Genomic DNA, 25,444 nt, shown 5'->3' on the forward strand with positions numbered 1-25,444 from the left:
CAAAGTGCTGATTATACTTGGCTGCTGGAATTTTGCCACAATATATAGGGTAATAAATAGTTTTTATTCCAGACTCAGTAGCAACAGGGAGAAGATGAAGGGACAAGACAGTTACATTCCAAGACAGGCTTGGAAGAGACTACTTATACCTAAGAATAATCAATTAATTTTTCAAGTATAGAATTCTCTTAAGAAAAAAGAAGTATTCTATGGGCCTATTACGTTCAATGCCTAATTCCACGCTAGGCGGTTTACACAGCTATTAAATGAATCTGTTCTAAATCAACTCCAGTGGAGTAAGAAAAAAAGTTTAAGTGGAAAAATATTAAACATTAGTAACTGCTGATCACATATAAGAAAAATAAATTTCAGGAATGGTTAAGTGCCAATGCATAGAATGGTTAAATGCCAACAGTCAGCTTCAATTGTTTTTATTACAATAGGAGGAATTTTACTCTTAATGCATAGAATTTGATGAAAAAATTTATATAAGCTTTTAAAAGAGGCCCTTTGGACAATAATACAAATGTGAAATAAGACCCTTCGAACAAAAACCAATTTCAGTTAACAGTTTACATACAGCAATAATTTATTCTGAAATGTTCATTTAGTTTCTGTTGAAACACGATTCGTGTCTCATTAATAAAAGAGCAGCCATCTCACCTCAAATACCAGAATATACAACAAGTTACAGCATAGCAAAAATTCTACCTACTTTCAGATAAAATCTAGTTCAGGTAAAATAGTTTCATTCAATGTTTTACAGTTACACAGATTTTTTTGTTTTGAGCACAAAATAGTGTAAATTGTTACACTGTAGCTATCTATATGCACATCATGTGACCACAGAACTGTTAATTGAACCATCAGTTTCATTCATGCAGTAAAGCAAAGCAGGCTGGGTAAACTTGTTCATTGGGAACCATATTACTGTGAATTTCACAGCCACATGATTAATTATGTTAGATGGACTCACAAGGACTAAAACATAATGGTTTTTTGCATAAATACCAATTTCTCCCTGATGTAAGTTTAGTCAGTTTATAATCTAGAAATGATTGATAACAGCAATATATCATATCTTCTATCTGTAGTGTTCATTATTTTAAGACAAGCAATAATTAAAGGATGATGGGATGGGAAGCTACTTAAATATATGTAAAACATACTGTACAAATATACTTGGCTTTACCATTTTCTTCCTAACTATCAAGAGTGCCTCCCAAAATATGACCAGTGAAGACAAAGTATACTATCAAATATGGCTTCCAGAACAAAAACTCTCTAACAAGGATCAAACCTATTTACAAACACTTTCAGTTTCTTTTAAAGTTTCATTTGAAACAAAATTTCTACATAGCAGTTGTAATTCACACATAATTTTCTTAGTTTCATCATTCTACCTCTTTTAAACAGACGTCACTAGGTAAGACCCAGAATGGCGCTTAGGACTTTGAGCTCCACTAGATTCTGTGCTGTCAGTTTTTGAATCTCGTTTCTTTGTGTTGTTGTTCACTGGTGTTGGGATCTGAGACGGCCGGGCCGAAGTGCTATCTGCGCTGCTTTTCCTAGGGCTTGGGTTGTAATTAAAAGGGGTCACTCTGGCAGCAACAGTCCCACTAGGTGAACTGTGTTTGCTTGAGCTGCTAGAACTGAATGGGGTTCGCTCAGCTATAGAACTTTCATTAGTCTCTGAGGCAGGGACAGGATTACTTTGTCCCGGTTTTGCCTCAGTTCCTTTTTGGTCTGGGGCATCGACCTGAATAAAAGAGTTCAGGCGGTTTTCCAAACCCATGATGCGTCCGGGAGCACTGGCATTACCTACATTTTGCTTTCCCTGATTATCTTTTGAATCTTTAGCATGTGAATTTCCCTTTTCTGAAACACTGTCAATCACTGGGGGGGTATTTCCTGTGGGAGATCGTCCAGATCTAGGGTTGTTAATGGGACAGTCCTCAATTCTCACCCAAACATCCTCTGTTTTAGAAACAGCAGGTGCCATTTGATAAATGAGAGTCTTTGATTCAGCACCATTTACAGCACCTGAGGAAGTGGTCTGAGAAGTACTATTTGTGGGAGAAATCTCACTTTCTTTTATTTTTCTCCATGTTCCTTTTGTGGATACTTGGTTTTCTTTAGTTTGTTTGGTTCCTGAAATAGAGTTCACATGTCTTTCATCTTCACTTTTTGCTTTTTCACTGGATTCAGATGAAGCAGAAAGAATTGAGGATGAACTTCCAGTTCTTCTCCAAGTGCTTACTCGAGGAAGGGATGATGAATGTTTGCTGTGCTCCCGTTTCCAGGTTCCTGACCTGTTGATTGGAAGTCTGGAAGGACTTTCAGAATGGGAGCGTGCTATATCATGGCGCTTTGCTGGTCTTCCATCGTTATACTCTACGGTGGGACTGAGATTAGGTGGAAGTTTCCGCCATCCACCAGCCTGGACAGATGAATGCATGGATAGAGACATATCAGGGAGGGAAGGACTTAAAATTGGAGTCTGTGCCTGGGACCTCGTGGGAGAATCTGGCCTAGAAGATGGAGAAAGAGACTCAAATGAAGCAGATTCCTCCAATTTTCTCCTTAGGGTTGGACTTGGAGCTTCTTTGATGAAAGTTGACTGGCGTACTAATACGGGTCTCTCTGACCTATCAGATTCACTTCCACTTGATTTAGTTGAAGACATTCTAGAAAGTTCTACCTTTTTATTAGCTCCATTGCTATTATTCATCTGATTTAGTCCCTTGGATGCAGACTCACTTCTTGGGATACTGCTGCCATTCTTGGATAAACCTGTTTGTTTGGTAAGGTTCTGTTGGCTCATCTGTCTGCCTGGAGATGTGTATGACATTTTCCCAGAACCTGAGGACTTAGTTGAAGCAGTACTAGGGGATGATGTCCTTGGCAGTTGAGATAATTTGTTGGGAGGACTTATTCCATTTCTACCAGGAGAAATTGAGTTTCGCCCTGGAGACTGCATAGGTCTACTTAATGGTTGCTGGGCAGGTCTTGAAGGAGTGGAATCTCTAGATCCTGATCTGGAAGGCCCTTTATTTGACCCAGCTGGTTGGGATGTCTGCCTGGTGACAGGGCTTAATTCTGACTTCACTGATGGCTTGGCTCCTCTAGGAGAAGTGGTGGCTGTCTGACCTTCACTAGGGCTTTTGGAGGCTGGAGTCTTAAGGGGTGGGCCTTTTTTAGAAACTGGACTTGTACTTGAAGAACTATTTCGAACTCCTGGAATGTGAATCATTGTCCTACCTCGAGAGATTGAAGGCATGTTTGTTTGAAGGGGCTGCTTCATTTGGCCTGAAATTTCTGAATTAGATCGAACTTTTCCAGTAATCAAACTTTTATAAACTTTTTTTCCTCCTTTGATTCCTTTATTTTCAGATTCTATCTTTTTAGTTTCCAATGTACTTTTCTCCCCAGGTTTTAGAATTCGTGGGCCTTTATTACTTGTAAAGGGTTTTTCCTCTTGATCAGGTGTAAGATGGAATGGTGATCCCAGAGAGATTCCTGATTTCAGTGACAGGATGGAATCTGAATCAGATGAAGCTTGTCTAGATAAACATGCAGCAGCAGCAGCTTGATGTAAACTACTTACTATAGAATTTGCACCTTCCTGAATAGCTTTCCAATCAAAATTTTCTGAATCAGGGGATAAACCATGTTCTGAATTTGGTCTCTGTATATCTTTCAAATCAAGTGTCAAATCTTCTGCTAATATACCACCCATATTTCTGGGACTATGCTTTTCATTATCACCCTTGAACCTTGAAGGCTTTTTCTTTTTTGGCATTGCAGAACTTATACATTCCTGCAACAGGTCATCTTCAGAATCAATACTAAGAGAACTGAGAGAACTGTTTCTTGAGAAACAAACAGGGGTATCTTCAACGTGAAATGATTTAGGAGCATAACCTGATGCCTGAGGTTTACTTGGTTCTCCCTGTGAGTCAGGGGGCTCTGTCTCTTTGACAGGTTCATTTTCTTTGTTGTTGTTATTTTCTTGATCAATGTCACTAAGAGAGCTTAAAGAGGAATTTCGAGAAAAGCAAACTGGAGTATTTTCAATAGCAAAATTCTGTAATTTTTCATCAGTTGCTGCCCCTCTGTCAGGTATGTCTTTGGATGACTGTGGAAAAGTGGATTGCTTCTGTAGCATGGGTTTAGACTGACCTCGATTTATTGGATGTTTTGTAACAGCTTGTGTCTTATCAGCTGACTGTTGGTTCGAGGTTAGTTCTGAGTGGCTGGTAACTTTAGCTTCTGACTCCTTATTTTCTTTCCCCTTCCTTAATTCAGCCTTTTCCCTGGAAAGGTCAACATCATCATCATCAAAATCTAGAGAACTCAAAGAATCATTTCGTGAAAAACAGTATGGAGTTCCTTCAATAGGTGTGTAATGATGAGGGGAATCAAAACTAAAACTTCCTCTGACTCGATCTTCGTTATTTGGTAGCTTATCATTAAAGTCTTTGGAATTATTTTTCAAGTTCTGTTTCTTTGAATCTTTGTTGTCTGAGAAAGTTCTTTCAGCATTTAAATTATTTTTTGAGTCTGCATTTTTTCTTACACGTGTCCTATATTCAGTATTTTGTGGCATAGGTTTTACTGGTGAAGTAGGTTTTGTTTTCTTACCATCTAATTGAGTCTTGTTAGTTCCAGATGAAGACGTGGATGCTTGTTGGACCTGGTCCATTATCTTTTTCACACGGAAAGGCTTGTGACTTTTTCCTTTGGGCATAGCAGAATTAATGCATTCTGCAAGAATATCGCCTTCTTCTGTTTTATTGTCATCCAGTTCAGGTATAGTTATAGATGACACTTTTCCTCTTTGAGCCTCATCCGTACTTCTGCCTTCTGTAGGAATGGTATCTCGTTTTTCAAATTCACCTGACTGAGCCCCGGCTCTAACCCCTTCTCCAGCAGCTAACTCATTTGGAGGGGATTCTATTGTTAGATCACTTAGAGATGTAGCTGTGGAAAAGTTTATAGGTGTCCCTTCTACACAATATACCCGTGGCATATCATCTCCTGGTGTGAAACTAACATGCTTTTGTGCTTGTATCCTGTTTTGTGATGGCAGAAGTTTGTACACAGGCAGTTGACTTGGTTTCCTTGCTACCGGTGGAGGCAATTTTGAAGCAGTCTGGGCTGGCTTTTTGGCTTTGCGTGAAGATTTTGTCGGCATGGCAGAAATAATACATTCTTCTAGTATTTCAATATCATCATCATCTGAATCATCTAATAAATCTTTTTCAGAATCGGTAGGTTTTTCTGTCTCTTTTTCCTGGTTTTCATTCGATTCTTCAGGCTGCTCAGATTCTGTTTCATTCCCATTGTCATTTTCCTGAACTGCAGGCATTATTCTTAATTCCACATCCTTCTGTATAAATGGCTCATCGAGGCTCAGTGCACTTAGGCTAGATGAACAAGAAAATCCATCTGGAGTACTTTCTGTGGCAAAATGTAATAAAGTATCAGCATCTGGAAGAACCTGGACCCTTTGAACTGCAGCATTTACAGCAGCTTGCTTAGGTCCACTTTCTCTTTTTTCAGCATTAGGTACTTTATTTTTAGGTACCTCTCGCTTAGTTTGAACTGTTTGAGGAGGAGGAGGAGGAGGGGTTTTACTTCTGCTTGGTGGCATGGTTTGTCCAGGGCTATCTGGAAGGTCACTGGGGCTTATAATGCCACTTACCATTCCACTGCAGGGTTCACTCTGAACAGAGCTGGCAATTGAACGACTCTCAAAACTATCAAGGGAACTGACAGAAGTGCATCTGCTAAACATGAGTGGAGTCTCCTGAACGTAGTGCTCTGGTGGACTTTTAGGTGTCTGAGCACCACTTTTTGATGGAGATTTGGCCCCTGAAGAAAATTCAACAGCTTTGTGCCTGGTTGATTCTGAAGATAAACCAGAAGCCTGGAGTCTGCTGGATTTGGTTCTAACATGCTGTGACACTGCTGGAACTTCACTCACAGAATCTTCAGTAGATCTAGTTCCACTGCTTTCTTTTATTTCTGCTATTTGTAGAGTACTGGCAGACTCTGTTTCCTGTGTCGTCTGTTCACATCCGATTTCATCTTCAGCTGATGACAAAGACGACAGTGAACTACACCTTGAAAAACATATTGGAGTATCTTCTACACAGTAAGTCTGTATGGTTTCTTGGTTGATGGAGGGAACTTTGCAGGAGGCGGCTTTCTGAGTCTGGCCACTTCTGCCCTGCGCTGAACTTGGATGGAGCTGACTCTGCCTCTGGGCATTAGATGAAGGGGTAGATGTATTCTCACTGCTTGAAGAGATGTGCTCGGTTTTAGTGCTCTGTCCGGATGAACTCTTTGAAAATGAAAATGATGGTTTCTGTGAGGAAGGAATGTCTGTGGTATATTTTAAACTATAATCAATAGGCTGATCCACATGATGTTTTTCTTCATTGTATTTTATGCTATAATTTGTTGGTCTCTCCTCTTCCTCATGCTGCTCTTCCTCAGAGTAGCGTTCACTATAGTTGGTTGGTTTATCATCTTCATAATCATCTTCCTGACACAAAGACTGGCTTACATTTTGATTAATTCCATGATTAGAACCTACTCGATTTGTTTCTGAACCATTGGCTCCTCTTGACCTATATGGGGAAACACATTCTTGCTGTCCAAAATGTGGCTGGAACTTGAGGTGTTTATCATCAGTGCTCTCAGTATATACGGGATAAGTTGTGCTTTGACTCCTTGATTGTCTTTGCTCGCTTTGTTTTATTTCATCTTCTATTATATGTTTGGGTCTTGCCCATCTTTCATTTTGTGAAGGACTTTGCCTTCCAGAGTTCAATTGCTCATCTGAATATTTAAGACTATAATTTATTGGTGTATCTAGTTCTCCATCATTATCATCCATATGATTTGCACTATGTATTTTATGTGCTAGGTCAGCTGGATATTGACCATAGCTGCAAAATTTACTTTCATCATCTTCAGAATAGGATTCAATTGAAGGTTTCATTTGACCTCTTTTACCATAACCATCACTACTACTGACACTATTTAAACTATCATTTGAAGATCTCTTATATTCCAACTTGGCATAAGGCATAGGACACGTCCTATTTGAATTTTCTGACTTAGTGAAGTTGTAAGTATTCGCATGCGTGTGGGCAGTAGAGCTTCTTCTCAGTGCATTCCTCTCGTCTGTCCCACAATGTAATTCGGTGGTAGACCCAGAACTTCTGTCTTCCTGGGAGGTATGAATGGCCGATACTTCCTCCATGACTTTGGCAATCTGGGCTGCAGTAGTGGAAATCTGCAAACCTCGCTTTGAAGAGCTTCCTGAATTTTCTGTTGCTGGGTGGTAGTTGCCTAGGCTAATTCCTCGTTCTCTCTCCAAACTTCTATCCTTTTCAGAACGAGAACTATCTAAACTTCCCCTTGATGAAGAGGAGCTGGGCAACACTGTAGTATTTAAATATGGTGAAAGGACAGTCATGTTTCCAGTATTAAAATTGTCTGGTCTATTATCATCATGTCGATTGGTGTCAAAAACATAGTCACCGTAGAGACTCTGCTTGTGCCTTTGCTTACTACGATGAGATGCCTTGGGACTCAAATTGTCAATATTGTCAAAAGTTTCTGATAAATGCTGAGCATCTAATTCTGCTTCTAGGGCTTTTTGTTTCCTGACATGAAGAGATGGCAAGCTTGAACCAGGAGACATAATATTGGCATCCTTATACTTTGCAGGTCTATTTGCCATGAGATTCCTTAAAGCTGCGGCACTGCCCATAGCGATCATTTTGTGCTTTGAATGAATGAGGTTCTTGAGCATGCTGACTGCCCCCATGTCCCATAATGCTTCCTGGTCTTTAGGATTTCTTGCTGAGAGATTCCACAAGGTTCCGCACGCATTACTGACTATTGTCAAACTGTGAGATTTCAAGTGTTGTAATAAGGTTTGCAGGCAGTTGTTCTCTCTTAGGATTTGCCTGAAATAAAAATAAGAGGTCACAAAATTAAGGTGAAAATCTGTAGTAACAACAAATGAAAGGATAGAAAACAAATTTAAATCTTAGATAACTACTAAAACTTATTAAGAACAGGCATAACAAAATTGTACCAAGTTACACTATAAACTCTGAGCATCCCACATCTCCTTTTGTTGTACCTTAGTTCACTTAATGTTTATTGTTTTAAAAGTACTCATCTGTCAGACTAAAAGAAGTAAAAGTGTTAATTTAAATCTATTCTGTATTTCCTATTCTGACTCAATAGCTTTAAAAACGTTTCTTGAGCAGATACATTTACTTTATTTACATGGTGACAGTGTTTCCCAATTTAAGGTCTATAAATGTATCGTGAAATCCTATGCTGAACAGGGACTTTGTGGTCATTTAATCTATGGATGGGTGCCACAATGGAGACTGCTGAGACATGGTGGAAGAGGAAGGTAGAAGAATCGATCAATAGATCTTTCTGTAGTCAGGAAACACTCTGTAAGCTGTTAGATCAGTAAACTGACCTTTTACAGTAATCGCTATGTCTCTGGCTTGATTTTGTGGTACTGCCCTCCCCCTTACAAGTGTTCTCTGGCAAACTGTGTGTGTAGTTGTTATTTCCAAAAATAAAGTGAATGAAAGGTTTTTAAAACATTTAAAGGTAACTATAAAAACAAGGTTTGAGAGTCAGCAAAATGAACTTTGGGACTTGAAAGAGCTATAGTTTGTTAAATGCATGGTGACAGCATGACAGCATATTCAGCTATAGTGAGCTTTAAAATTGATTGGCAAGGGTGTAAATAAGCTTTAACGTGGCAGTCTTCTCTCAGCAGTCCAGTAGACACCTGAGGGCTTACTAAATTTAAGAAGTCTTCTTTGCACAGCAGAAAGGGCCACAAGGCTTGTAGTTTGCGCATCAAAAACTTAAAGATGTTTACATTCTTTATGAGTTCTTTTACTAAAACTACCTCATGCCTTTTTTGAAAATGAGAGAGGAAGGAGACTGAAAAAATTTTAAACTGAATGAATAAAATGAATATGCTGTGAAAGATACCCATATTTTTGTTGACATAATACAGAGCCCAAGTTCTGAAAATGTGTGCCCTGTATCTGAGGTCCTCTCTTAGGTTTCATAGCTCTATCTAGTAGCCTGGATGAATTGCTCTTGGCTAAATAATATTATGCTTATTGATGTTAAGACACCATGAGAAAAATGTGAACCAGGGTACTCTCTGTAATATTTGTGACTTTAATTTTCTCCTCTATATATGGGTTATACCTCTCAACTATCATTTGCCTATTTCTAGACAAGTTCATGATACTATGAACTTATATTAGAACAAACTAATGAGTAAATTAGGAATTAATAGTTATCTTTTCACCATAATAAATATAATTTGGTTTAGAACTTACATAATTACACAAAACACTGCTTACAAGTGGGTCTTTTAGAGGGTATGAATTCTATACTAATTCATTTAAAAGTAATATAAAACTCTGTATTTACCTGTGGTCCTCATTTGTAGCTATCAAGCTGGACACATTCCGCAATATCCCACCTCCACTTTCAATAATGGCTAACGTATTTGTCTGGCTCCGGTAAGTGAGAGTGCCAACCAAAAACGCAAGTGCACCATCTACAGCACATATATCAGCTTTATTCTCAGTGCAATGTGCTGACAAATTCCATAAGGCACTCAATACGCTTTTGAGGGTTGATTCCTATGAAGAAACAGAGTATGTGTCACCTAATCAGAGTTGGAATTTGCCTCTTATAACTTCTATTAAGTTATTTTTTTATCTCTCCTGCTGCTTATCCTTCACTGGTAAAGTATTACGAATTCCCCATTTAGAAAAACTTTCATAAAATACCAAATGGAACTTAAGTCAGTGATATCTCCATAAAACAAGCAGAAGACAATATTAAACTAATGACCTTTATGAACTTTATTCTAAGTGTTTAGAGGGTACACACATATCCTACAAGAGCTTATATTAGAAAATAAAACAAAACTGATATGTATTCTGAGAAAAGATAACACTTCCAGGGTACCAGAAACAAGACAAAACCCTCTACATACTGATATGGAAAGATATCTAAGATGTATTATTACATGAAAAGAGCAAGTTGCAGAGCAGTATGTACAATATTCTGTTTGTATAAAAAACACACACATGCTTATATGATTGATGCAAAAGTTAACAATATAACATTAAAAAGAAAGCATCCTGGAAAAACTCCAATTTCTTAAAACTCCCCAAAAAACAAAGTAATTACAAAAACTAGAACTCCCTGCTACACAATATGATAGTAAATTGTCAAACTGTAATTGCCATAGAAGCACTCTGAGTATACAATTAAGGATATTTGGTCAAAACTTGCCATGATCCTCACAAGATCTGTGAAATTGAGATCAGGGGAAAGAAATGCATTTCTCACATTCTACTAGGCTTTAGATTGACATTTAAAATAATGTAAATGCCATTTATTGTTTTTCAAATTTAAAATCAACTTACAGAAAAATAACCTAAGATGTATGTATTGGCAAAATTAGAATATAAATACTATGCTTTTGTGGGAGATAGTGACGGATGTAAAGTTGTTAAGAACAGGTGGAGGCAAGAACATACAATAGAGTTATTGTCTATGATTGATACACAATAAATGGGGGTTTTAGTTTGTTGCTGCAGTGGAAGAGATGATCAATAGGGTAATTGAGAACACTTATGTAAGGAGTGGTATAGGTATGTTTCAAATTTTCGTCTACGTCCAGGCATTCACTAGGAAATGTCTCAAGAAGATAAATTTTAAAATAGCCATTTAAGCAAATTATTTAGAACCTTGGAGGCAATACAAGAATAAAATCAGATATTTGTGTCTGGGAGCAGATAAGAAGCAGACAGGGATTGTTATTTTTTTTTATAAGGCCCTAAGTTTTAGTTCTTTTAAAAGCATATTAATATATTATTTTGATTAGTAAAATGATTAGCAAACAATTCAAATAAAACAAAAGTTTCCTTTTGCTTTACAGAGTAATTTCTGTATGCCTGGCACGATGTTAACTAACTATACATAGTTTAGCCAAGTAGAATTCCTGACATCACAATTTTACAGTTTGTTAAGCCTAATATATATTTAGATAAAAGGTACAATAAAATATGAAAAGTTCAAAAAAAAAAAACTTGCCATGATCCTGATGTCAGTCTTTCTTCTTACTACAAATCAATCAAGGAACAAACATTCATTAGAAATCTACTCTATGCCTATGACAATTACGGGCACTCCAGAGGATACAAACAGCAAACTGATGCCTGCTTGGAAGATACTAACAATTTACTTTGGGAAAAAAAGATGCAGAACCATATATGAAACAAAGTACTCTAAAGGAAAGATTATTGTCACTTGAATTTAATCAAACAAATGAAATATTTCACGGAGGACAACAGCTCTGTAGAAGGTAAGACCTGTACACTCAGAGAGAAGACAGCGACTCCTAGCCGGGGAAGTAGAATGAGGAACGGTGTGGAAGTAGGAATCAGAAGAGAAGACTGAAGAACAGAAAGACACAGAGGAGATCAAAGTGCATACTGGGGAACAGTGGGAAGAAAGGGCAGAGAGGTCAAAGAAGGTCGTGAATGTCACAGCAAACATTTCAGGCCTAATCCAATAAATAGCTAGCCACTGTACTCTATTCTCTTTATCAGAAAATTAAATGAATGAAAAAAATCTAGGAACAGGTTTAGTTACTTTTTATCAAGAGGCAGGGAAGAAGTGCTTCCACCAATCAAGATGTGAGAGGGATAGAGCTCAATTTTCATTACATTGTAATTGAGGTAAAAGGTGGGACATTCAAAGTATCCTGAGCACAGAAAAAACAGCAAGAGTTTAGAGGAGTGAACTAAATTGCAAGTGGCCCAGAGGTGAGAACTGAAGGTAGGAAAATATTAGAAGTTGCTCTCTACGAGACCACATGTAGAGGGCCAAGGGTTTTGTTTCAAAGAAGCTTCATAGTTAGGATTAGAGGAGATAAGAAGAAATGAGTAGAGGTTGGATGTATATAGGTGGTGAAAACAAAGGGAAGGGTTTCAATAAGGTGTGTGACGAAAAAGTATCAAATATAGGTATAGGTACAAAAGAAAAACCCAAGTTAATCTTTAAATCTAGATTTTGTTAGAAAATTAGGAGGTAATGAAGAAGGAAGATTAAGATTAATTAAGAAATGGAGGAAGTGACCTGTTCAGGGTTTTGGTTGTTACAGGAAAAAGAGAAACACTACAGGAGTTAGAAGAAGCAACAGAGAACCAGCACCCACCTTCCTGCCCCCAATACTGGGCTTCCTATAGACAGCTGAAACAAAAAAGCCTTCTTCTCTACAGCCATCCAGTAGAGAAGAGATGGAAGATAAGGGTGCACAGCAACCCTTGGGGCACAGGGTACAGGTGAAGGAAGCGTTCTGTGGTATAGAAGAGTACGAGCCAGCTGCATGAAGTTAAAACGATGCAATACATGGGGAATGTGGAACGTAGTTCTGATTCTTTTGGTCATTAGCAGCAAGGGAAATTGAGAAGGAAGAGATGAATTAAAAAGAGAAGGAATGTTGACAATGACTGTTACATTGAATGTAGAAAAACGGGGAACAAATAATTTCTAAGACTGCTAACCAGAAGCAGGCTCAAACCAGAATTGGGTATTATAAACTTCTGATGAGCTGGTTTTTCCAAGATTGGACTTACATTAAACATTTATATATGAATTTAGGGAGAAATGATCTTTAAAATACTACTCTTTGTTTACAAGAACAGGGACTTTCCATTTATTACAGTCTTATTTTATGTTTCTCAGTAGGATGTGTTTTTTAATCTAGCTTTCTCGGTTTGTAGCAATTAGTTTGTACGTAGCCCACTGTGGTCCTTGAGAGAGAATAAAGTCATGAACCATTATTCAGCAGCAGTACAAGTCTCCAGAATACATACAAATACATTAAATCTTTCTGAAAATACGCAGGGTTGATTAGATTAGGAGTCTTAAAGTGTGCACGGTACTAATTTTTTGGTATAACTTTACTGAAGTATATTCGGAAAACAAGCTTCACATATTTCAAGTGTGTAATTTGATCATTTTTGATGTATGCGGATACTCATGAAACCATCACTCCAAAATAACAAACACTTATTTTATCCTCTGAAATTTCCTGGTAATCCACTCCACAAACCTAGGCAATTACTGATCTGTTTTCTGTCACTATAGATTATTGCATGTATCAATAGTTCATTCTTGTATAGCAGAATAGTATTCCATAGTGAATATGCCACAATTTATTTATACATTCACCTGTTGATGGACATTAGAGTTATTTCTAGTTTTTGGCTATCACAAATAATACTGCTGTGAACATCTGTGTGTAAGTCTTTGTGTGACCATAAACTTTTGTTCCTCTTGGGTAAATACTTAGGAGTGGAATGGCTGGGTCATAAGGTAGGTGTATGTTTAACTTTAGAACACTGCCAAGTGTTCTCCAAAGTGGTTATACCATTTTACATTCCTACTAGCAGTGCATGAAAACTCCAGCTGCTCAACATCCTTGACAACACTTGGTCAATCTTTTAAATTTTAACCAATATGTCTAATGGTATCTCATTGTAGTTTTAATTTGTATTTCCCTGATGATTTATGATATTGAGTATCTTTTCAAGCGCTTATTGGCCATTCATATATCTTCTTTTCTGCAGTGTCAGTACAAGTGTTCTGCCGATTCAGTAGTGTTTTAAAGGTATGTTTATGTAGACTCTAAGTATATTTGAATATTATCTTTACAACCAGTTATTTAGTTGAATACTTTTCTTACTTCTAATAATTTTTCAGCTGATTTTCTTGAGTTTTCCAGGTATAAAATAATTCAGCAAAAATACATAACAAACAATAAAAACCAAACCTTTTTACCTTCTCTTAAAAAGGATATTTTGAAGAAAAAAATGTAGGCTGTGGTCTAGGAGGACGGGTTAGGTGAAAGGAAGCCCAGATTAGTTAGCTAAGACTTGCTTAGTCCCTCTTAAATTTCAAGTTTACTTTTTTTTTTAAATTAGTTTAGTTTCTGAAGTAGATATCCCACCTCGAGATGTTTCCTTTTGTAAACAAATCATTATTTGGGGGTTTCTCACTGTTTAGTCTGCTTACCTCTTGATAAGCTGACCATCAAAATTTGAGGATTCCGGGGGACTGAGATTCGGAGTGCACAGAGGTTATACTTACACCAGTGATTCTCAGCTAAGGGTGATTCTGCCCCTCCTCCCTTCCAGGGGACATTTGGTAATCTCTGGAGATGTTTTTGATTGTTACAACTAAGGGGAGGGTGTACTGACATCTAGTGGGCAAAGGCCAGGGATGCTGCTAAATATGGCACAAGTCAGTCGCCCAAAACAAAATTATCTGGTCCAAGGTGTCAACCGTGCGAGCATGAAAAATTCTGACTTACTCTAGGCCACGTCATATAAACTTTTCCATCTTAATACTTTTACAAGTTTAAGAATAAGGATTGATGAAATAAACAGGTCAGAAATTAGGGACTCTCAGGGGTGAGAGAGGGCAGCAATAAATATCCAAAGGTAAAATCCATATTACAGTACTAAATGTTTTCAAGGTACCTTTTTAACTTCCAAAGCACACTCCATCAGTGCTTTCACACTTCCAACTTCACGCAATGTCTTTTTACTATTTACATCTGCTCGCCAAGACAAATTCCTTAAGACGCTTGCAATAACCTGAAATGAAGCAATTTTAGAATAATTTGTATATAAAATCATTTATACCAGTTGCTGTTTTTTTGTTTTTAATGCTAGAGTTAAGAGTAGAAATCTATTAATAAAGAAATTCCTCCTAAATGCTAATATAGTGCCAAATGGAATTCCTACAATTTTTTCCTTTATTCTGGTTTTAATGTAATCATAATTTAACCATGAAATACTAAATACTGAGCCACAGATTAAATTAATCTAAATCAGGACATTAACCGGCCAATATCCAAGAAAAACATTTGAAATTCTGAGTAATACCTGCTGTAAGTCCTCACTTTCAGATTTTAGTTGGGCCACAAGCGCTCTCATGCAGCCTTTCATAGAGCACAGTGTAGCCTGTAAAATTAGATATGGAAGAGAGGGTCAGTGTCAAAGCAACCTGAAGCTGTGCTGTATTTTTGACTACTAAACTTCAAATCCAGTTTTAATTGTCTCATTTTAATAATAACTAATATTTTACCCATAAAAAATTTAGAATCAGATTATATAAACGAAAGACAACCCTCCTAATACTTTGCCATCTGTTCTTCTCTTGGCAAACTGGAAAAATACAGTGAATAAATGATGAGAAACGATAAGCAAAGGGTTTTAAAGTCTCTTATCTGGATGGAACTAATATGTTTCTAACACTTGCACTGGCCATCAGAATCTTCAGATTTTTGCTCTCATTCCTAGGAACAGTGTGATTTAAATGTGATTACGTAAATCCACTACTGTGTTCCATCTTTTGCCTTTCTTTAGGCAGACAACCAAATGAGTAAAGATATGCAGTTGGGTGTGAAGTTTAGGTTTTTATTAGTCAATGTTTAATGAGAAGAGTAACAAAATCAGTGAAGTAGCTTATATAAAAGCAAACGAACTCATACCTGAGGTATCTTAAGAAATGGATCTTATAAAACATACCTTGTTGGCTACATCTCCAAAAGTCAAGTTTGTCAAAGCCATTCCAGCATATCGTCTTAATGTAATACTGTAGTGGTCATTAGTAAGCCCATACATTTCACAGTCCACTTGCAATAACTCTGCAATGGCCTGCAGTCCCCCTAATTCAAAAAGGGCAAGAGGAAAAAGATAATAATCTAAAATAAAACAAATTGGTATCATGTTTATAACTTAAATATTAGGGAAAAGATATCAAAGAATGAGAATATATGGCTTAAATTTGTCTTTAGAATTACAAGCTACAAAAACTGTTAGAAAGGACTTTTTTGTAATATACTTGAAAAATACAACCGACAACTATTCCATTTTCTGCCAGTTTCTCCACCCTCCAGCCCTTTGCCTTGCTGAATGAAATGAGAGTTATACTCTCTTTACTGCACATACACTGTATCTTGTCAACGATGAAGAAGGCTACTTTCTAACACTAGGTCTTCTTGAATGTAAGCAGAAAAAGGTAACATTTTTATTATTAGGACTTTATAAACACTCTTCACTGTTGCACCCTCTGGCCTAATCACTTCAATATTTTTTTTATCTGTTGAATAATTATCTTTAGGAATACTGAAACTTCTAAGTGAAACTGTGCATGAAGCAAAGCTTATTTTTTTATGAAAAAAGAACTATCTGTTCAACTTATTACTAAGTTCTATAAAACTACTTATGTTTTTAAAAAAATTTCTTACTTTTCTTTGATACTCACAAGTGTCAAATACCAACTATATTAAGGTTTAGTATTTTCTTTCTCTTTGATTCCCACCATTGGGTGTGCTCAACAATACCCACAGTGGTCAACACTAGGAAGGCAAGGAGCAAAATGATTCGGGAAAAGAAGAGGAAAGACATAAAGGAAGGCGTAGTAAAAAAACAAAAGGCAAAGCAAAATGGTGAGGGAGTAAGCAAAAAGAAAAATAAAAATGCATATGGGGCTATTCAAAATATCATTCATCATCAGTATTAATCATCATGGGACTGGGGATATTGTTTTGTCACAGAGAAGTGGCTTAGACAGAAAAGAAGATGAATATGAACAGGCAATTCTTAGATATTGTAAGTCTAATCAGTCAAGTCATTAATCTGAAAGAGAACCTGTACATTTAGTATTTTGGCAAATGATGTAGAAGGGTCAGTATGTAGAGGAATCTGCAAGTTTGCAAGACAGAGTTCTATCTTAGGTCAAGAATTCCAGGCTAGGGGATTCAAGTGTAGAAGATTTGTGCAAATCTTTATGACTAGCAGAAATGACAGATGAGTTTGAATGTAGATAAGTGAAAATTAATTTGGTTAAGGAAAATCGAAACCATATTTAGGAAGATTTTCCTCCATCCACCCTGATGATGGAAAAATATATAGCTGTGAACAAAATACAGTCACTGTTTTTATGGATCTTATAGATTAGAGCAAAGATAGATGTTGAACAACTAATTTAACTGCGATGGGTTGTGTAGAAGCCCAAGGCAAGGTAGCAGGTGAACTTAATCTAGACTCGGGGGGTGGGGGGGGAGGGACGGGGCACAGACAGGAAAAAGGCTGAGGAAATAATGTCTAAGTTGAGACCTAAAGGATGAATGAATATCTAAAAAGGGTGTGGCAGGAACAATGAAGCATTTTAGCCAGATGAAACAGCATGTGCAAGGGCTCTGGGCCTGAAATGTAGAGCAACAAGGAGAGGGTTACAAGATGAAGCTACAAAAATTGGTAGAGGCCAGATCATGCAAGACTTTATGTCTCACACTAAGGATTTTAGGGAGGGGAAGGAACAATTAGGTGTGTTCTAAATAGATTCCAATGGTTGCAGAGTGCAGAATGGATTATGACTGGAAATGGGGAGACAGGTAAGACAAAGTACTGCAGATAGGAGAGACTATAGGTGGCTTGGACTGGGAATGAAAACAAGAGCAGTGATTTGAGATATATTAAAGTAGTCAGTTACTAGATGTAGGGGACAAGGATCAAGTCATGGATGTCTTCCAAAATTCTGGCTTGAGCAAGACTGGAATGCCATTTTCTGAGAAAAGGAACCCTCGGAGAGACAGAGATCTGGGGATGCAGGAAATAACAAATTCAGTTTGTGACAGCTGAGTTAGAGCTGTCTGAAAGTCATCAGAGTGAAGATGATGTAAATTTGAAAAACCACTGTAACTGAAGCCATGGAGTGGAGGATACTGCCTAGGGAGAGAGGAAGAGAGCCTAGGACAGGGCTTGGAGGAATTCCGCCATTTAATACTTGGGTAAAGAAAAGGAGCCAGTAAAAGAACTGAACACTCTGACCCAGGAAATTGACCTGGGGGTCACTGTTGACCTGAAGACAGTGGCCCTGTGTACTGATGAGATCACCAAAATGCTGAGCATTATAAAGCAGACTATCAAGACCAAAACAAAACATACTATGCTTTGAGCCTACATAAGATCCTGCCTGGTGTAGCAATACCTGTGATAAAGGTCCCAAGAAGGCACTAAATGAGCAAAGAGTTGAATATTCTTGTATGGAAAAACTAAAAATCTTAGGATTTGATCCTGAAAACAAAGAATAAAGAAGGATGTAGTTGATATAAACAAAACCATGAAGAACATGGCTAATGAATGAAGAACATGGCAATAAAATTTAGGATATCAGATAAAAGAGAAAGCCCTTTATAATTTCAGGCAAATAAAGACATCTCAGTGAATTTTAAGGCAAAGAATATAATTCATACATTAAAACTATAAATGGATTCACAAAAATATTATGCAAATTGATGACTGATGGAATAAAAACTAGGTTGCCCTAAGAAAAATCAGTATGTTGCAAGGTAATGCAAAGATGATGAGCATGTCCTTCCACATTTTTCTTGGAGTCTCTGTTAGAAAATAGTGGTCCAGATGGACCAAATATTATCCAATATGGTATCTCATAACCTTATGGATAGTAGAGGACCAATGGCTTCAGGTGACATTCAACAAAATCTTTAATTTAGACTTATCAAAAAAAGATAACAGAAAGATGACACAATTTTTTAAAGTATATTACTTTTCTTTTACTTGGTTTAGCTAGTCACCATTAGCATGAAATGCTTCATTGTAAAATAAATATTAGGGGCCCAACATCAATATTCTATAGATTGGTGTTTCACAAAATTTCCTGATCATAAGAATCACCTGGGTCACTTGTTAAATATGATTCCTAGGTCCCCCCTCTGGAGCTTCTGTTTTACCCAGCCTGCTTCTACAGGGCTTCTACATGGTTCTGCATTGTTTGACAAGTGCCTCTGGTGATCATTATGATCCGGTTTGGGAAACACGAAGACAAATAAACCCTGAATTCCTTGAGAGTCAGGACCACATCTTAATCATTTTCATATCTAGTGCCTAGCACAGTTTCTGGGACAGAGCTGGGAATTAATAAATGTATACATCACTGATATTATAGTCTAAAACTTGCAATACTAATAGGTACAAACTTAAATGACCCTGATAGTTGTAGAATCTTCTCGTATGTCCAAATGACAGTCCCAACTGACTGGGCTTAGGAATCTCCCTTTACCTACTTGGGACTTTTTTCCCCTTATCCCTCACTGTCAGATACCTTGTGCTGTCTTACTCTATTTCTCCATAATGCACAAACCTTGATCCTTCTTTTGCTCCAGTGCAAATTCGGAGGCTAGGAGTGAGAAGAAGGTAATCCGCTGTGGCTACGTCCCCAACAGTCACACCCCCAGAGGCCCCAACCTGCTCCTCACCTGAAAGCCCCTGCCCTAGCTCCTGTGATGAAATGCCCCGGGTAGCCTTCCTACCTGAAGAAGGAAGAGGAACAAATACTGAGTCTAGGTTTACTTTGAAATTCAGATGATTAATGTGTCAGTCCTAGTCTACAGTCCATTTGGAACACAGGGACATTTATAGAAAAACCTTTCCGGTAGCTTTAAATTGGATTAATTTTCCTGTTTCTTCATTATTTTTACCCCCTTCCCATTACTACTAGCATTAAAAAAAACATCCAAACTTAAAATTTTCACAAATGCTGAGATTGTATTGAGGAGGGGAGAACTCATGAGATTACACTCAGTTCCACAGGAGGCTGGGTGTGGGTGGGGGAAGGAAGAGAATCAGGTGGGCCAATTGTGAGGGCCTGCAGGAAGAAATGCCTGGCTGGAGGGCAGGCCTGAAATCACAAGTGCATAGCCTCCCAGTGATGACTCTGAGGAGACAATACTCATTTTGGCTGTTCAGGTTCTCTGGGTTTAAGAGTCTCGTGACCTTGTCACTTTTAAGGTAAATGATGAACGACAATGATGAGGGTGATAGGAAAACAAAGTGGGAGCTGGAATGTAACGTAACATAAACAGCACAAAAAGCAAGGGTACAGCTACACTAAGATGGAAACTCAGTGTGCGGTTCTTGCTTGTGGCATGACTAGAGAGATCCAGTTCACATGAGATGGCTCAGCATGATGCAATTTATAAATACCACCTGTGCAAAATGAACCTAGAAATCAAAGAAAAACTGTTACATGAAAAATGGGGTGCAGAAATGCAGGTTACATAAGATTTAGAGTGTGCGATAACACATACCTAAAAGAGTAATCCTTCCAAAATTAATGGAATGTTTCTACTTTAGACCATAATGCTTTCTATATTCACCAGTTTCGAAGATATCATGCTGCTTATCATGAAAATCCAGTAGGGTATCGATAACCACAAAGATAAATGAGAATCTTAATAATAATTCCTTCTGGTGCCTATGAGAAGTGATTGAGTGCGAAAACAATGAAGTAGGCTCCACATTTCAAAATAATTCAAATTACTCTCTGCATCAATAGTCACACAGGGTCTACCTTGGCAATAGGGGCAAAGAGTGGCCTATTTAGTAATTTTCTCAATCTTTGACTAAGATTTTGAAACTCCAAGATAGCCTATAAAAGGGTAGCAGTTTTTGTCACTTAGAACATTTTCTCCTCTGAAAACCAGAGAATAATCATTTGCTACAAGGAGGAAGCATCTGGTAATAAAAGTTAGTGGTCTTATATTCCAATTCAACAATGATGAAAATCTTCAGTATTCTTCTACGGCATTAAGAAGCATTTTTGTCTTACCAAGTTCATTCATTGCATGTCTATGCTCTTCATCAAATGAAAGTTTCATTAAAACACACACAGCAGGACAGATCTGATGTTCAACAGGAGCTGGCACTGAAAAATAAAATTGACATAAACCATAATGTTTTGTTTTCTCAAAAGCAATGATATTTATTATACTTAAAAAATATGCAGGGCTGACTAATATATCCCTAATGCATAGTAGTTTAGTGGATCAACAAATATGTTCTGAATAAATGAATATTATAAATATGGAAGAGAAAATGAGGAAAGGGCTTTTCTTGGTTCCAAAAAAATGTTTCCACTCATCTGCCCTTGACTAAGTCTGCTAGTATAAGTCCATTGCAGGTTTATGCTATAATTCAAATAATAATTTTAAATTATATGGACTATATGAAAGAATATAAGTATTTTGGTATAAAGCTGTTTAATTTTGTTCATAATTTTTATTTAAACTACTGTCATGAGTGTGGTTTAAAAGCACATGGCTGTGTGCAAAAGTAGTAGAGAAACCTAGTACAACCCTAGGAGAGAAAGTTTACTATATAGACAGATGCTAGATAGTAAACAAAAATGTAAAGAAAAGGTGTCCAAGGAAAAGTACCTCCACATTTAATACTATGCACAAGGTCTCAAAACTCATTATTTGAAATAAAATTTAAAAAGCAAGTCTATTTTTCAGAAGTAATAATATTAATTTATTCTATATAACTTTCTAGAGAACAGGTATCAAGAGCACAAGATGCGAGTCAAAGAAAACAAGTCAGAAAGACAATGTTCTCCAAGTAAAGTATCTTATTAGTTCTCCTCATCTCTAAGACAAATAGATATAAAGGACTATTTCTGCTGTTCTCTTATTCTTCAAAATTTTTAGATTTCAAATAAATTCACCTCTATACCTAAGCTAAAAGAAAATCTTCTAAAGCTTCATAGATTATGTTCTCACCATCACTCCTCTCCTGCTCCTCAAATCAACAGGTTGACACAACAGTCCTTTGTCGTGTATGTATGCTTGTGTGTGTGGTCTTAGGTGAAAGGAAGGTCTTACCTTATATACTTACTGCTTTTGGTTCTTGCTACAGGAATGAAGTAAGTTATACCCCCAAGGGTCCCAACTCCCATGTTCCCTGCTCCTGAGGGAGAGGGGCTGGTGGCCAAGGGTGTCTCCCTGAGCAAAGAGCTGGGTGGCTGATAGCCCCTAGCAATTGGGGCCCATCGCCTGGAGCAGTATGGTGCAGTAGGCTGAGAGTCAGAAGATCTGGCCTCTGTCCCTGGCTCCACCACTTACTAGTTGTGAGACCACAGGCAAGTCTCTTAGCCTCTCTGAGCCTCAGTTTCTTCATCTGTAAAATGGAGATAATAATACCTTCCCTTCCTACTTCACAAGGTTGTTGTGAGGATCAAATAAGAGATATAACACAGCTGTGTATCTACAGAGAAGGTGATATGCAAATGTCAAGATCAGGGCTTGGTCCCTAACAGCAGAAGGAACTTATGTTAAGTCACTTTCCTCAATCTATAAAATAAAAGAGATGGGCAGCATAACTGTTCAAGTTCTTTGCAGATCTACTATGCTATGATGCTACATGTCTGTATATAAGATTTTATTTTGCTAATTTTTTCTAGAAAAATAGAGACTTGACCTTTAAACTATGTTAGCAATGTAGATGGCTAATATGAATTTCCCTTTTCTACTCATAAGGACAACATACTAACTAAAAATGTTTTCTTTTTAAAAACATTTACATTTGCTTTGTAACATGCACTCTGATGTACACTATAGGGAACATACTTGGATTTTTGTCCTGGTCCATGCCTTGTTCGTGGGCTTCCTGCCACTCCCAACAGGTTTCACAGTAAGCTCGTATCTGTTCCAAAAGATGAAGGACTCGGATTTCACGCCTGCCTCTCTTGTCATCAGGCTGTGAGTGAATGATGTTGTGGAGTGCTGCACTGGCCCTGGCCCGAGCCTCTTTACTGCCCCGGGAATTTCCCAACAACACAGAGTCTTTGTCATTGCCATGTAAAAGCTGGATGAGGAGAGGAAGACATCCAGACTGTCGCATGGATATACAGCTGTCTTGGGAGCTAGACATAGCTAGCAAAGTTCGTGACATATCATCCTTATCATGAGTACCAAGCATTGACAACAATGAATACACCATTTCCACCTGTGGGCCAAATGAGTTTAGAAACAAAATTATGACTTTAATATCCAAAAGCTAACACCAATGAAGTGATGAATGGGATATTTACTGTAACTCATTAAAAAAAAAAAAAAAAAAAACCTTTCCAGGATGAAGTAACGAGCATTATTTCAAAATTCATATAATCACCACCAATTTGTTGATATGAGTAAATAGTAGTAGTAGTACTTATATACAGTGTTGAAAGAGAAAACAGGTTCTTACATACTTAAATTGCTCTTTGTCTGGATCAGCTGGTGACAATCCATTGACTATAATGAATGAAAATCAACTAATTTCTCTCTTTCCCTCTCTCTCTCTCTCACACATACACACAAACACAAACACACACAGAATGAGGAATGTGGTTTATCTAAATTCTTTACACAATTTAAAATTTTATTTTACTTCTTTTAATCTACAACTATAATTAAGTAGAAAACATTTCTCAGTAATTATCATTTACTAAGTACTAGTTCTCAGCAATCACTAACCCTCATCAGATTATAATGATAATATAGTTAAAATTATATGATTTCTCCCTTATACATGTAAAAATATTGTGTCATAAAAAAAGAATGCCACGATCACATAGGGAGTATAAAGCCAGGATTCTTATTCAATTTTTTTTAAACAACTGTTAAGCATCAATTACTCTCTGAAAATGAATTTTAAGGATTTACTTAGAAGCAGATTACAAACAGAAAATAGTACTCTGTTATCCCAGACTGTGATCAGCCTCATTTCAAAGCTTCACGCTATCAATACGTAAAAGTAGAGGCTATTATATAAAAAATGTATCATCTCTATAAATCAGTGGTTCTTAATTGGGGGCAATATTGGCCTCCCACCCCAGACACTTATGTCAATGTCTTGGAGACAGTTTTGGTTGTCACAACTGCGGGAGTAAGTGCTGTGGCATCTAGTGGGTAAAGACCAGGGATGCTGCTAAACATCGTACAATGCAACTAAGAATTATCCAGTCAATAGTGCTGAGGTTGAGAAACTCTACTCTAAATGTGTAAATACACAGTATTCTTAGATACAAAAGTTTCCGGAAGGCAGGTAAATGGGCTTTCAAATTCTGGCTCTACTATTTACGAGCGAGCTGTGGGACGCTACCCAGTTATCTGATTCCTCTAAACCCATTTCCTCAGTTGCAAAATGGAGGAATTTACCTAACAGGGTTTTCTCTGTGAAGATTAAATGAAATAATACATGTATAGGGCAGTAGCTGGCATTCAAGAATATAGAAAAGTCTTAATATTAGCATGCATAAATCACTTCAAAAGAAAACAGTATTCCAGCTGCCAGCTTTCACAACAGTATTGTTGAATATTAGAGATTTTCTTCATAGTAAAAACTATGTTGTTGTTGGACAGATCTGGGGTTGAATTCCAATTTAATTACACAACAGCTGCCTGAACTTTTTCTGTTTCAGTTTTCTCATTTAAAAAAGAGGGACAAGAATATCTTACAAGATTTTTGAGAAGATCAGAGACAATGTACATACAACTTCTAGCACAGTTACTGGCATACTAGAGGTCCCAAGTAGTAGCTATTGTGAGTTATTAAACAGAATGTCTCATATTAACAATATCATTGATGATTCTAAAATTCTTTTCTTTTCTTTTTTTTTTGAGGAAGATTAGCCCTGAGCTAACATCTGCTGCCAATCCTCCTCCTTTTGCTGAGGAAGACTGGCCCTGAGCTAACATCCATGCCCATCTTCTTCTACTTTATATGTGGGACGCCCACCACAGCATGGCTTGACAATCAGTGCCATGTCCGCACCCGGGATCCGAACTGGCAAACCCCGGGCCGCTGAAGCAGAATGTGCACACTTAACCGCTGCGCCACTGGGCTGGCCCCTAAAATTCTTTTCTTAAATCAACTTTAGTTATTTCAGTAATACTTTTCCGAAGAGCTATTATATTATTAAAGTAAAGAGTATGCTGTGAAAACAATGGAATTATTTAGATTTAACTGAAAATGTAGTTTAGTAATATTAGAATTTCACCTTTGTCAATATAATAGTAAAGCCTCTGGCTTCAAACAACAATAATTATGTTCTTTATAACATACTATTCCCAACTCATAAAATATTTGTTAACATTTGGGAAACCCTTAGAAAGCTCACTTATCAGCACTGGATAACATTCACTTTCAATAACTTTTCCATTCACTTAAATAAATATTTATTAAACACTCATTATGTGCAGGCTCTGTGCTAGATGCTGCAAAAGAGAAATAAAAACACCCCCTGTTTTCCATAAGAGTGTCATGCAAACTGTAGTGATTCAAAGGAGGCAGACAGACTGCATGGGGAGCTGAGAGGACCTTGGCAATCAGACGTTGTTTTGTAAAGCAGTAAAGCCTGAGAGGAGCTCTGAAGGCTGGCCAGATCCTGACAGCCACTTTGCGGGGGGGCAGAAGGTGGAGGCGTGTGCCACCAC

General features: G+C 37.4%; 1 protein-coding gene across 23 annotated transcripts in view; it reads right to left on the reverse strand.

Moving 5' to 3' along the window:
• Nucleotides 1-571: 571 nt before the first annotated feature.
• APC (APC regulator of WNT signaling pathway) overlaps nucleotides 572-25,444 on the reverse strand; it is a 116,509-nt gene continuing 91,636 nt past the window's right edge. For 7 of the 23 annotated variants that reach the window (XM_070571270.1, XM_070571271.1, XM_070571272.1 and 4 more), the window contains 8 exons: nucleotides 22,595-22,973; nucleotides 20,800-20,895; nucleotides 19,448-19,501; nucleotides 15,693-15,832; nucleotides 15,048-15,125; nucleotides 14,640-14,756; nucleotides 9,505-9,719; nucleotides 572-7,988 (listed from right to left, as the gene is read on the reverse strand). In XM_070571270.1, coding sequence (XP_070427371.1) covers nucleotides 1,409-7,988; nucleotides 9,505-9,719; nucleotides 14,640-14,756; nucleotides 15,048-15,125; nucleotides 15,693-15,832; nucleotides 19,448-19,501; nucleotides 20,800-20,895; nucleotides 22,595-22,973 — 7,659 coding nt within the window. In that variant the 3' untranslated portion in view covers nucleotides 572-1,408. The remainder of the gene's footprint in view (nucleotides 7,989-9,504; nucleotides 9,720-14,639; nucleotides 14,757-15,047; nucleotides 15,126-15,692; nucleotides 15,833-19,447; nucleotides 19,502-20,799; nucleotides 20,896-22,594; nucleotides 22,974-25,444) is intronic. The other 16 variants (XM_070571287.1, XM_070571288.1, XM_070571289.1 and 13 more) reach the window with 3 other exon arrangements.

Source organism: Equus przewalskii, chromosome 13 (genome assembly GCF_037783145.1).
Source record: "Equus przewalskii isolate Varuska chromosome 13, EquPr2, whole genome shotgun sequence".
Lineage (NCBI taxonomy): Eukaryota > Metazoa > Chordata > Mammalia > Perissodactyla > Equidae > Equus > Equus przewalskii.